The following is a 14,510-nucleotide window of genomic DNA, read 5'->3' on the forward strand; positions in this document are numbered from 1 at the left end:
GGAAGAATATGAATAATGCAGAAGGGAAGATTGTCCAACATCTCTCTCTCTCTCTCTCTCTCTCTCTCTCTCTCTCTCTCTCTCTCTCTCTCTCTCTCTCTCTCTCTCTCTCTCTCTCTCTCTCTCTCTCTCTCTCTCTCTCTCTCTCTCTCTCTCTCTCTCTCTCTCTCTCTCTCTCTCTCTCTCTCTCTCTCTCTCTCTCTCTCTCTCTCTCTCTCTCTCTCTCTCTCTCTCTCTCTCTCTCTCTCTCTCTCTCTCTCTCTCTCTCTCTCTCTCTCTCTTCTCTCTCTCTAAAAGGCTCTCTCTCTCTCTCTCTCTAAAGGGTCAGATCCAGCATGTCAAGCCTCCGTGTTTCATTCCGTGATTATTCAAATGAAGACGCAATCAGTAAATAAGAAAAAAAAAATCTATATTACTGTGATTTATTTTTACATATGAGGGACCCGAGAACACACACACACACACACACACACACACACACACACACACACACACTGCATTCCTCACTTTCATAACAGTCACACCACATCCATCACACGGCAAACACACACACACACACACACACACACACACACACACACACACACACACACACACACACACTCAATACTAAATTTCAGGAATACTAATCGTCACATTCCACTTGCATTACCTTCCTCCTCCACCTCTTCCATCCACCCACACACTCCACCCTACCCCGTTCCGACCACGCCCCACCCCGTCCCCGTCCCGTTCCTCCCCGCTACGTCCCGACTAGTCCCGATACCCCCATACACCTTGTGGGTATTTAAATCCCTTCCCATCCCTTTAATTAAATGCGCCGTGACCTTGAGGCGCCGTCCCTGCCCTTATCGATCTGCCTCCGACCAATTTTGCGTCTCGATCTTTTTCCATCCCGTTGAGCTGTTGCATAATCGCGAATCCAACCCTCTACACATGCATTCGAATCCTCCTCCTCCGCCCTCTTCACCGCCTTGAGATAAGAGCCCGGGCTGGTGGTAGGATTTGCTTTGTATTTTGCGTGTTTTTTGTGTTGAAGGGAAACTAATGTATTCAGGGACAAATTGAGCGGAAAACAGAAACTAAGGAGAGAGGAAGAGAGAGAGGAAAGGAGAGAGACGTGAGAGGGGTGGGGGGCGAAAGGAGAGGAAAGGAAGTAAACAAAGAAGAAATAGAAGGAAACAAAGGAAGCAAAAGAAGAAATAGGAAGGAGGGAAGATAATGGAGAGAAGAGGGAAGAGGAAGAAAGGGAAAAGGAAGGCGGAAGTCAAGCAAGAGAGAGAAGGAAGAAAGGAAAGAAAGAAAACGAACGAGAGGGAGGGAAAGATGGAAGAGGAAGAGGAGGAGGGGGAGAAGGAGGAGGAGGAGGGAGAGGAGGAAGGAGGAGGAGGGATGATTTAATAAACTAGTGGGAAGTTCTTGCAAAACCCCGAAACGAAAGACGGACATAGGACAAAACGAGAGAAAGAAGAGAGAAAGAAGAGAGAGAGAGAGAGAGAGAGAGAGAGAGAGAGAGAGAGAGAGAGAGAAGGGATAAAAATAAACGAAAGGAAGAAAGAAAGAAAAAAAAGAAAGTCACGAGAGAGCGAGGGAGGTTACGAGCGGTCAGTACCAATGCACGGAGGAGGAGGAGAAGGAGGAGGAGGAGGAAGAGGAGGAGGAGGAGGAGGAGGAGGAGGAAGGGGGGGTGCAGGCTGTCATTATTTACAGGAATATATTGATTAGCTGTGTTGGAGGTGAGAGAGAGAGAGAGAGAGAGAGAGAGAGAGAGAGAGACGGAGGACACCACTGCACTGACTGAATCTGACCTAACTCTTGACCCCTCCTCCTCCTCCTCCCTCTCCCTCCCTTCCTTTCCTCCCTTACTCCCATTAACACCTTTAACTTATCTCTCCCTATCCTTAATTTCCGCCTCCTTATGTTATCTCCTTCATCTCCTTCCTTCGTATACGTCATTATCTAATTCTTTCTTATCTCCTTCATCCTTATCATTATTCTTGTTTTACTCTACCCCTTTCCTTTTGTTTCTCTTCCCTTTCCATTCCTTCTTCTGTTTCTTCTCCTTCTGATCTCATTTCCATGCTATTCCTCCATTCTTTCTTTTCTATCCTTCTCATTAATTCCTTACTTAATATAATTTTTTTAATCTCCTTCATCATTAAATCTTTCTTTCTTTTACCTTTCTTAACTTTCCTCATGTTCCTTCTTTGTTATTCTTTTCTCATCTCTTCTCATTCTCATTTTTTTTCTTTCTCTCTCTCTTATATTTCCTCATTAATTCCTTACCTTGTCCTTTCTTCCTTTTATCTTTCCTTCATCATCATATCTTCCTTCTTTATATACCTTTCTCAACCTCTTTATTATTCTCTCCTCATCTCTTCTCATTCATTTCCTCTTTCGTTCTCTTTATCTCTCTCTTCCATATCAATTCTCTCTCCTCTTCCTCTTTCTTTTCTCTCTCTCTCTTCCTTAAACATCACCTCTCATACATTTTCATCCACTCCTTTGTAAATCTTTTCTCATATTTTCTCATTCATTCCCTCTTTCTCTTTCCCTCTCTCTCTCTCTTCCTTCCTTATCAAAATTCTCCCACCCACACGTTATTCACTCCTTCAACTCCTCACCTCCCAAAACCACCACCACCTCAGCGGCCTTCATCACCACCACCACCTCCACCACCAACAACACCGCAAATTACACCGATAGCATTACTTTCCCATTTTCTTTGTCAAGTTTGCGTTTTCTTTGACAATTTCGAAGCCGTGACTGCAATAACCCGATGTGCTTTGAGTCACTATGGCCGATGCTGAGCGGTGCAAGACGGAGAAGGAAGGGGAAGAGGAGGAGGAGGAGGATGTCTGGTTTGCGGCAACGGGCGGGGGATCAATGTGGTGGTGGTGGTGGTGGTGGTGGTGGTGGTGGTGGTGATGGTGGTTGGTGGTGAGGTAGGAATGTGTCACCACCTCCATCATGAACTCACCACCACTACCTACTCCACCACCACCACCACCACGACTACCACCAGTAAGTATAACAGAGTGAGTAATCTATCCATGCCTTCATAACTACGACCCTTGACATCTAGAACTCGATAAGTCTACTACTACTACTACTACTACTACTACTACTACTACTACTACTACTACTACTACTGCTACTACTACTACTACTACATCTTCGTCTCACGTCTCCGAACTTTCAATCAACTCCTATTTTCTTCTTTTTTTGTGTGTTTTTGAGGTAAACTTTTAAAAATCAAACCATGGTCCGTCCTTGACCCAGAAAGGTTATTGGCAGGTTAAGACACACACACACACACACACACACACACACACACACACACACACACACACACACACACACACACACACACCTGAATGCAAAGTAAAAAGAAGTTCCAATATACCAAAAGAAAAGTTTACCTCGAAGGGAATAAAATAAATAAATATAAAAAGAAAAAGGAAAAATAAATCTTCTTATCCATCATAATTTCTAAAAACTTTCACTTTCTCCTGCAGCCACCGATCAATAAGCCACACGCGCGCACACACACACACACACACACACACACACACACACACACACACACACACACACACAGCACTGTCAACATTATAATCTTTACTTTTGGTCGTCATAAAACACCCAAACATTTAACGAAGGAAATAGAAAGAAAGAATAAGAGGAAATAGTAAAGAAAGAACAAAAAGAAAGAAGAGAAGGAAAGAAGAAAAAGAGAAACACTAAAAGAGAAAAAAAAGGTAATATATAAATGATTTTCTGTTCTCTTTACTCTTTATAACTATTGCAACTTATTATTACTTATTATTCTATCCATTATTTTACGATTTATTTCATTATTTTCTTATTTTTTATCATTATTTATTTCTTGCTTAATTTCGACACTTCTTAAGCACCTTATGACACCTGTTTTTATATATATATTTTTTCTTTCATATAACTAATTATTATTATTATTATTATTATTATTATTATTATTATTATTATTATTATTATTATTATTATTATGTTTTCTTAGAATTTTATGATGTTTATGAATGGACGAAGTAAACAAATATACTTCAACAAGAGAAAGGATTATTTACTAATGATAATCTTTCTAAAAATAAATATATAAATAATTAAACAAATAAACAGTAAGAAAACAAACATGAATTAACAAAACACTACTAATATTTTTTTCTCTCAATAAACAAAACAACTCTCTCTCTCTCTCTCTCTCTCTCTCTCTCTCTCTCTCTCTCTCTCTCTCTCTCTCTCTCTCTCTCTCTCTCTCTCTCTCTGCCTCTTTTTTCCTCTTTCCTCTTCTTCTTTTCCCTTTTTTTCCCTCTTTTTCCCTTTTTATTTCCTTCTCCATTTTTATTTCAATTTCTCTTTTCCCTTTTCTTTCCTTTTTTATTTCTTTCAATTGACTTTTTTTCTGTTTCTATTTTCATTTATCTCTCCCCCTTTCTATCATCTATTAATCTGTGCATCTATCTATCAATCTAACTAATTAACTAACTAACTAACTATCTGGCAATCTATCTATCTGTTCATCTACTTACCTATCTATCTATCTATGTGTATCTATCTAGCAATCTTCATCTCGCTTTCCCTTCCTCTCTCTCTCTTACCTGATGAAGGAGATGCAAGTCCTCGCTACCCGCCCCCGGTAAGGCTGTAGTTCCTTGGAGAAGAGCACCTCGTCCTTGTGGTGGTCGTCCTCCCGTAATCTCTTGGCCTCTTGGCGCGCATACTCCGCTAAGTTCGCGGAGTAGCGGCCATACATCTGAGGGGGGAGAGAGAGAGGGGGGGATGGTTAGGCGAGGGTTGGGTGGTGACACGTGGTTATGGTTAATCGGGGAGGGAAACGAAGGGAGGTGAAAAGGATAAAGGGAAAAATAGAATATAAGGAAGGAAGAGAGAGGGAAAGAGAAAGACCGAACGAATGAGAAAATATGAGGAAAGATTGACAAAGGAAGGAGTGGATAAAAATGTATGAGAAAGAGAGAAAAAGGAAGGCAAGGGAAAATGAAGTATATACGTGTGACTAAGGATGGGAGACAAAGATAAACGTATGGGTCTGAGGAAAAGCAGGTATACGTGATAAATCCGAGAGGAAGACGAGGACAGGAGAAGTGATACATGATTTAATAGGGAAGGAAGATAATTAAGAAGTGAAAGGATAAAAGGAAGAGCAGCAATATGTGATAAATCTGGGTATAAGACAAGGGAAAGAGAAGTGATGCTTGATTTAATAGGGGAGTGAGATAATTAAGAGAAATGATAAAAGGAACAGCAGTAATATGTGTTAAATCTGGGTATAAGACAAGAGAAAGAACAGTGATGCTTGATTTAATAAGGGAGTGAGATAATTAAGGAGTGAAAGAATATGAGAAGGAGCAGAATTATGATTAATCTCAGAGGATAAGACAAAGGGAAGGAGAAGTGATGCTTGATGTAATCGTTGAGGAAGACCAGAAAACGTGCAAAAATAAAAGAAAGGGGGGAGATACGTGACTCACTGGGAAGGAAGACAAGAACAAACGTTAGGATGAAGGGAAACGCAGATAGATCCGGGACATTTTCAAGCTTGCAGTGGGAGAGGCAGACTACACATCACAGGGAAAACAGGATAGAAATTGCCAAGGAAAAGCGATTCTCGGTACACCAAATACAATGTCACTTTCCCCTTTGTTCTTCCTGCAATGTGTAGTTTTGATAAGTGATAAATAGGGGAGGGAGACAAAGAAAAGAGAAATAACAGGTGATATATCGGGAAGGTAGACGAAGAGAAAAGGAATGAAAAGGTGTAAAGCAGTAATGGATGATAAATTTGGGAGGAAGACAAAAAAAAAAGCATAGGATTAAAGGGAAGAGCAGAAATTTATGATTGAACGGGATTGAAGATAAGAAGCGGTTTGATGTTTATTGGGGCACGCTGTTCTTGGCGCCACAATTGCAAGGTCATATGGCGCCGAAGATAAGGGGAGGGATTCGGAAAGAGTTGATTAGAGGGGAGAAAAGGATTCGGTAAGAGTTGATTAGAGGGGAGAAAAGGATTCGGTAAGGGTTGATTAGAGGAGAGGAAAGGATTCGGTAAGAGTTGATTAGAGAGGAGGAAAGGATTCGGGAAGTTGATTAGAGGAGAGGAAAGGATTCGGGAAGAGTTGCTTAGAGGAGAGGAAAGGATTCGGTAAGAGTTGATTAGAGGAGAGGAAAGGATTCGGGAAGTTGATTAGAGAGGAGGAAAGGATTCGGGAAGAGTTGATTAGAGGAGAGGAAAGGATTCGGGAAGTGTTGATTAGAGAGAAGGAAAGGATTCGGGAAGAGTTGATTAGAGAGAAGGAAAGAACTACAATATAAAAGTCAGAATCTGCGTTGAAAGAGACGGAAGAAAATCGACGTTTTTCGAAATATATGAAAATTCGAGGAAAACAAAAGGCGATCGTTTGGCACAAAGAAAAATCTTTATATACTCGAATCAAAATGGGAAGAAAAGGAATTTGTTTTTTCTGTTTTGTTTTGGCGATCATTGAAGAGAAAAAAGATAATGAAAATGAATGAATAAACGATATAGATAGATAGATAGATAGAGATTGATAGATAGACAGATAGATAGCGAGACAAATAGACGGACAGAGAAAGAAAACAATAACATAATTCGAAAAATTGAAATAGAAATCTCAAACTGCAAAGTGTTCCCAGCAGCAACAACCTTTTAAGGAAAATTTTACAAAAGCCGAGAAAATTGTGAACTGATACTAAACACTGAACAGGAATAAATATTTCTTAAAGGGAAAGACTGATAAAGACGGTCTCGAAGGGCGAAGAGAGAAAAAGAGAGAGAGCGAGCGAGCGAGAGAGAGAGAGAGATGCGCATTTGTAAGAGGAAGGAGAGAGAAAATGTTTTTGGTCTTTATATTAAATTTTGTCGAAAACCTTAAAGAGAACGACGACAAAATATAGAAAAAACAAAGGAAAAAAAGTGTGTCAATGGAATGGCGGCAGGAAAGGTTGAAAATTATGTAAATATTATGTATAGGAGAGAGAGAGAGAGAGAGAGAGAGAGAGAGAGAGAGAGAGAGAGAGAGAATGGGGAAAAGTGGTTTATTAGTCGTGTTGTGCAAAGGTCGGGAGTTGCAGCAGAAACCGATTATAAAAAGATCCTCTTGGTCTTAATGATGATTGGACACGTTGGGTACAGAGTAGGTGTGTGTGTGTGTGTGTGTGTGTGTGTGTGTGTGTGTGTGTGTGTGTGTGTGTGTTGCAGGGGGGATGCACACTGCTTACTCTTTGTTTTATTGGAACGTGACCAAGAGTGACGTCACGCGTGCTGGGGTGCGGGGGACACACAGGTGAGTGCGAGAGTAACTAAATGCCGCCCCAGCCCTGCCCCCACCACCCCCCGCCGCCAGGCCCCCGCCCCCTGACCGGTGTGTTGCAGTAAAGACCATTACTCTGGTTGTTGTTTTACCCTCAAGTGAGTCTAGCGGGCCAGTGTGCGGGCCGGGGGACGAGGGGGAGGGATGCGGGGCCAGGCAGCGGCACGCCAAAGCATGGGGGGTCATGCAGGCTCGGTGCCAGGTCGCCTCACTTACAAAGGACTCCTCATACTGTAGGTATTCCGTGTTGGCCTGGGGCCGGGTGTCGGGGGGCGGCGAGGACATGTGTCGGCTGGCGTCCTCGCGGCCCTGCCACTGCTCGGTCCACAGATCCATGATGGAGCCCATCTTGGAGTCGCCGCTGAGGCTATCGTCGGAGGGAGCCGAGTCCCTGCCGGTGCCATGGCAAGGCTCGCTCTGGATGCTCTGAGTGTCGTCGGTGCGGCGCGGGCGTGGGATCCCGCTTGGCACGGTGAGGTAGTTCATGCTGTCGCTTAGGCTGGCGCTGTTTCCGGGGGGCGAAGGAGACTTAGAAGGGTCATTGGTGGCGGTGATGATGATGGCGGGCAGCGACCACAGCCTCGGGCGAGGCGGCGGTGGGGACATGTCCCGCCGGACCATGTGCTCCAGCTGCACCGAGGAGCGGGGCCCCCGCCAGTGTCGCATCATTGCTGCCGCCCGGCCCCGCCCCAGGGGCCGCCCCAGGGGCCGCCACCTGGGGTGGCTGCCCGGGGACGAGGGTATGGGCGGGGTGGCCACCGGGGGCGCACTGTTGACAACGGAACATTTACTGCTAACGAGAGGTTTCATCTCAAGGCTGTCGTTACTGGCGCCGTACGGGCCGCCGAGCTCCTGCTGCGCCTTGTTAATTAAGAACTGACGCAGGTCCTGCGAGGTCCAGAAGCGGTCCTGCGACATGGGCCACTCGACGTCCCCACCGGCGCGCGCGTGGTCCACGCCGCACGCCCGCAGCCGCTCCACGATGGTCTGCACGGCGCCCAGCTTCCTGCCCTCCTTCTCCTCCTCGGGCTTCTCGTTCTCGCTCACACCCTTCTCGCGCTCTTCCCTAGCCCGGACAGCCTTACCCTCGGCTTTGCTCCCCTCTGCCTCAACTATCTTATTATCATCTACCTCGTCCCATTTACCTTCATCTATTTTCTTTTCTTCCCACTTTTCCTCGCCTTCCACTTCCCATTTTTCTATCTCTTCAATTTTTACTACCTCTACCATCTTCTCTTTTTCTTGATCCTTTTTTTCTTCCTTATCCCCCTTTGCTTTCTTTTCCTTATCATCTTCCCTCTCTATTACCGCCACCACTTCCTTCTTTTTCTCTTCCTCCTCATCTTCCTCTTCTTCTTCTTCCTCCTCGTCCTCGTCCTCGTCCTCGTCCTCAACCTCCCCTTCATCGTCGTTGTCCACATCGACTCGCCAGAAGAAGGACTGCTGCAGGGCGGGCAGGGAGCCGTCGGAGTTCTGGTGGGCGTACGGGCGGGGGTGGTGGGCGGCCAACAGGTGGTCCTCGGAGGTGGAGGCCTTCTTGACGGCGGGCGTCGGGTCTCCGCGGTAGAGACACACGTCCTCCTCAGACTGCACGTCCCTCAGGGAGTACCGCCGCCGCCCCCGCCGCCCCCAGGCCCACAGGCGCCACACTCCCCGCTGATCGCCACTCATGCCTGGCGAGCGGCACGTCCCTCCTGCGGCAGCTCAGACGTCCTCACTCAGGCGTCCACATCAAAATGCATTCTACTCGCCCGGCATGAGGCGGGGAAAGAGGTTTCTAGGCGGGCGAGCGTCCTCTCTCGGCCACAGCAGCAACGACAATAGTAACAGCAAATGTTACTACGGCGGCGCCCCCTCACGCTCGTTATGTTATCACTGGCGGCAATCGTGCCCGGTGATGCCTCGGCAGCGGGCGGGGAGGGGGGACGTGACGGATTGGTGCGGGTCAAAACTTGGCAGGTGTGGTAACAGGACGCGAGACCCTAAATCTGCAAGGCGGGTGGGGGGGAGGGGGCGCGGGGCCCCCAGCAGGCCTTAGAACCCTCCCCTCGAGACCTCAACTACGCGGTGGCTCCTCTCACAACACAAAAACAAAGCACCAGAAACACCTCCACTCTTCCCCACGACCACGGGGCTCCGTGGAGGGGGGGAGGGGGGGGTGAAGGCTAGTTAGGTAAGCTGTCTATCTCTTCACGAGGCCACCATGCCTGCCTGGCCTCAGTATCGGAGCCTCGTGCCGTGGCGTGTTGGCCTCAGGCGGCGGCAGACCTCAGGCGCCGCGACACCGAGCAATATCGACTCAGTCCCTGGCTCGGCCCCGCTGCTGGCTGCCTCGCGGGTCACACGGCCGACACGGCCTCGCAGCACGGCACGGCTGAGGCGCCACCGCGGCACCATTAGTCACACTCGGGGGACACGCGACGCGGCCGGGCTGGGGCACAGGGACGCCGGCTCCGCGAGGCACCGCCGCCGTCGCCACCATCGAGGCACTGCGAGGCTGTAAGGCACTGCTCGGCGGCCGGAGAGTACGTCGTCAAGGCCACGTCGCTTCACACAACCTTCCCTTTCGCGCGACAACTTTACGTCACAATAAAAGTTCCTCAGCCTTGCCCCGGACGTGACCGGGCCGGTCTGGGCGTGACGCGGGGGAGTCCAGGCCGCGGGGCGGCGCCCCCGTGGGTGCTGCGGGTGTCAGACGCGCGCCAGGAGGTGGAGGCCGGGGCCGCAGCACTCCTCCCGCCGGAGCTGGGGTGACATCCTCCTAGTGGGGTATGCACGCCCGTCCTCACCGCCCCCCACACGCGCGGGCATCACTCCCACGCCCGCCGCTCACCGCCACGCCGAGCACACTGGGCACGTCGTGTCTCCGCCGGCACACGCACACGCCCACGCACACACAAAAATCCAATGAGGTATTCCAGGGAGCGAGCATCTAGCGCCTCAGACGACGGAGGGGGAGGAGGAGAGGCAGCCGGCACGCGGCGGTGAGGCTCCCGGTGGGCGCCCCGCGACGCTCATGGGTGGCGCTGGCACGGCCGCGGCAGGTGCTGGGGGCGTCTGGGGCGGAGGAGGAGGGCGCTGCGGTAATCTGACGAGGCACTGAGCGACGGGGACACGACCGCCGCCCGCCACGCTGCACCGCCAACTGTCTGTGCTTTGATCCGCCACCTCACGCACTGCTCGCCCTCACCCCTCGCCCCTCGCCCCTCACCCCTCCTGTAGTCACTAAAGCTCCTGCCCTCATGTCCCTTATACTCCTACTATACGCTGACCTCATCCCTGGACCTCTTACGTCCTCCTCCTTCGCCCTCACCTTCCCTTCTCGTCCTCATTAACTTCCAGCCTTTGTTCCTTTCGTTCCCTCATTATCCTGAATCTTTTCCTCTTAAGGGACCGTGTGCTACTTTGTTTTCAGGATATTACTCGATTATTACACACACACACACACACACACACACACACACACACACACACACACACACACATGCAGCACGAGAGGATGATTAAAAAGTATGTTATCAGATTTTCCAGGTCTCTCCTTTCCTTTCCCTCCCTCTTTCATTTCAATCTCTTTCCTTCCCTCTCCCTTCCCTCCTTCTTCTTCCTCCTCTTCCTTCCTTCCTTCCTTCAGAAACCCTCGTGACCTACTGAAAGAAAACACAATCAGGTCAACGTACGAAAAATGAAACCCAGATTGATTCTAGTGCAGTCGGGTCTTGCCTCCTCCCCACTCCACTCCCTTCCTCTCTCCCTTCCCTCTCCTGCCTCCACCAACTCCACACGTCTTTACAGCCACCATCCACGTTACCACATCCTATCACCGTTGGTGGATATTGTTTTTTCCCTTCACCTCCACCACACAACCAGTCTCACCATCACCACCACCACCACTATCACCATAGTTGCCTACCCTACAACCAACTTTCACGTCCCTATTAACCTCTTTTTACAGCCCTATGGAACCTGCCACCTGCATTTCTCTCTCTCTCTCTCTCTTGCCTTGGTCGTCTCTATCATCACTGACACTATGGAAACTTCACTATCCTTCTCTCTCTTTCTTTCTTCTTCTTCTTCTTTACTTTATCATTTCCTATGCATTGTTATCGTCGCTGTATTGTTCTTTCCTTTCTCTCTATCACAATTTATCTTTCCTTATTCCCAAGGGCAAAAAAAAAAAGGAAACAATAATGAAAAAAAAGCCCGCCAATATAATACAACTTATCCCAATCTCTTATTTCCCTTTTTCTTTCTTCCTTCTTCTTCTTCTCTTCCTCCTCGCTTACTATCAGCATTTCCCTCTGTTCTCCCTCTTCTTTCCTTCTCCTCCTAATTCCTCTTCCTTTCTAGCATCAGCATCACAAGTAACAAACCAATTCCACCATCTGTTCCCCTTCTTCTTCTATTCTTCTTCCTCCTCCTCCTCCTTCTCCTCTTAATTCCTCTTCCTTTCTAGCATCAGCATCACAAGTAACAAACCAATTCCACCATCTGTTCCCCTTCTTCTTCTATTCTTCTTCCTCCTCCTCCTCCTCCTCCTCCTTTACTATCAGCCTCATCAGTAACCAACCATCCGGAGCTTAACAAAATGGTGCTTGACCGAGGACAGCCACAACAGCACCAAGAGATGAGTTACGACAGCGGACGTTAAATGCCTTGTTTCCGAGGGCCTAGATTTTCACCTAAGAGCTCTGGCGATCCTACGAGAGGTCCTTAGCGACTCCCAGAAGGATCTCTCGTCTTATTAAGGAGTCCTAACCTAATTTTGAAGGTTCAAGAAGGATGTGTATGAAAATGAGGTGGACCTGCAGGATTTTAAGGATATTTTGCTTATGTTAAGGATACGAGGCTGATTTTTAAAGGGTTTGTGAAGAATTTTAGGAGGATTAAGATGCTTAAAACTGATTGGGATAGTGTTTAAGGGATTCAGTGTGATTCTCTAGGCGATTGAAGAAGGTTTAAAAGAATCGACAAGGATACGAGGTTGAATTTTAAGAGTTTTGAAGCATTTTAGGAACTGGGATATATATAACTGATTGGAATTAAGTTTAAAGGATTCAATGCTACGCTGAAGGCGACTGAAAGAGATCTAAAGCATTAACAAGGATATGAGATTGAATTTAAAGAGTTTTCAGGCATTTTAAGATCATATAGGTACCAAAACTGCTTGAAATCGAGTATAAGGGATTCAATGCTACCCTAAAGACGATTGGAGAGGTATAAAGGCTTAACAATAGGTTCTAAGTCGACGTTAACCTCTGTGAAGGGTTTAAGGGTACGAGAGAGTATATGTAGAGGAGGATTTGCATAATTTTGACAGCTAAACGTGATTTGAGGTGGGAGATAGAGGATTGAAGTCTGTGTGTGTGTGTGTGTGTGTGTGTGTGTGTGTGTGTGTGTTAGGTCATTCGTTGAGGTCAGGTCAGATAGCTGGAAAGTTTGTTTTAATGATTTGTTGGCCTTGTGGAAGAAGAGGAGGAGGAGGAGGAGGAGGAAGCGGTATTGCATATGAAGACTGGCTTGGCTTGGCTTGGCTCCATCGACACACACACACACACACACACACACACACACACACACACACACACACACACCACACCCAGCTATTACATGTCGTTAACCTTCCTATCAATAGCAAGAGAGACAAAATTACTACCTATTCCTTTATCTTTCTTTACAAACAATACTTATTTTTTTATATTACTTACTTATAGATAGATAGATAGATATAAAGATAGATAGATAGATAGATAGATGGAGAGAGAGACAGACCTCATTTATATTTCACAATGTATAAAATAAAGCTCAAAAGAAGTCTTATATGAAATTTATGAAAACCAAGAATGAATAATACAAAAAGAATTGAGCTGGGTTCTCTAACTTTCACCGTTCCCCCAAAATCGAACAGTCTGGTTGTTGTTGATGTTATTGTTGTTGTTGTTGGTGGTGGTGTGGTGTTGGTCTGTCTCTCTCTCTCTCTCTCTCTCTCTCTCTCTCTCTCTCTCTCTCTCTCTCTACCATTCCTATCTATCTATCTATCTATCTATCTATTGTCCATTTGTCTACTTATGATCTATTTTCCTATTTGCTTTACACTTTTTTTTTTCCATACAAACATTTCTGGGGTTAATTTTGTCTTTCGGGGGGGGTAGGGGGGGTACAGGTTCGGTACAGGTATGATTCATGTACATTACCTACACGTTCATTACATATTCAAAACAGGTATGGCACGAGTATGGTACAAGTCAAATGTCTACCTTTCAACATGACCTTACGTTTGGGGACACACTAAATGACCTCTTATCTATCTTCCTCCCTCTCCTCTCCCTCTTCTCTCCTCTCCCCTTCAAGCTGGCAGGAGGGAAAGAGGGAGGGAGGGAGGGGGGTAGGTCAAGAGCTCAGGCGTGGAGGGGGAGATAAAAGACAGGGGACTGGAGTTTATGATCGTCTATGCATTCGTAAAAAAAAGTATTGAATTTCTCTTTTTTTACTCTCTCTCTCTCTCTCTCTCTCTCTCTCTCTCTCTCTCTCTCTCTCTCTCTCTCTCTCTCTCTCTCTCTCTCTCTCTAACGTGAAACAAAGGGAGTGGATACAAGAAAAATACAAGTCTAATACGGGTACGTTTCCTCTCTCTCTCTCTCTCTCTCTCTCTCTCTCTCTCTCTCTCTCTCTCTCTCAACACTAAGCAATACAAAGAGAGAGAGAGAGAGAGAGAGAGAGAGAGAGAGAGAGAAGTTTCCTCAGTACATCACGACTTTCCTCTCCTTCTCCTCCTCCTCCTCCTCCCCCTGAAGAAGAATAAACACTGCAACACTCAAAGTTTCCAAGACTGTGACTCAACACGCGAAAGTCGGGTGTTGCCTAACCAATATTCGCCCAAACGTGTGTGTGTGTGTGTGTGTGTGTGTGTGCAACTATATAGACAAGTGAAATTTCCATGTTCCTATTTCATCACCTCTACAAAGAACTACATCTCCACCCCCACCACCACGGCTTTCATCACCACCACCACCATCACCACCTGCAACACCGCCATTTCCACACCTCCATAACTGCATGCCCACCCAATACCACCACACCCACCAACACCCTTACCACATCACCATCATCACCTCCACCACCACC

The 14,510-nt window shown here is 46.9% G+C and overlaps 1 protein-coding gene across 2 annotated transcripts in view; it reads right to left on the reverse strand.

The window, feature by feature from the left end:
* LOC127003552 (chloride channel protein 2-like) overlaps positions 1-14,510 on the reverse strand; it is a 129,898-nt gene that overhangs the window by 26,462 nt on the left and 88,926 nt on the right. Inside the window, exons 1-2 of one of the 2 annotated variants that reach the window (XM_050870418.1) lie at positions 7,605-10,875; positions 4,638-4,792 (exon numbers count right to left, since the gene is read on the reverse strand). In XM_050870418.1, coding sequence (XP_050726375.1) covers positions 4,638-4,792; positions 7,605-9,059 — 1,610 coding nt within the window. In that variant the 5' untranslated portion in view covers positions 9,060-10,875. Of the gene's footprint in view, positions 1-4,637; positions 4,793-7,604; positions 10,876-14,510 lie in introns of those variants that run through there. The other variant, XM_050870419.1, reaches the window with a different exon arrangement.

This window comes from Eriocheir sinensis, chromosome 25 (assembly GCF_024679095.1).
Source record: "Eriocheir sinensis breed Jianghai 21 chromosome 25, ASM2467909v1, whole genome shotgun sequence".
Taxonomy (NCBI): domain Eukaryota; kingdom Metazoa; phylum Arthropoda; class Malacostraca; order Decapoda; family Varunidae; genus Eriocheir; species Eriocheir sinensis.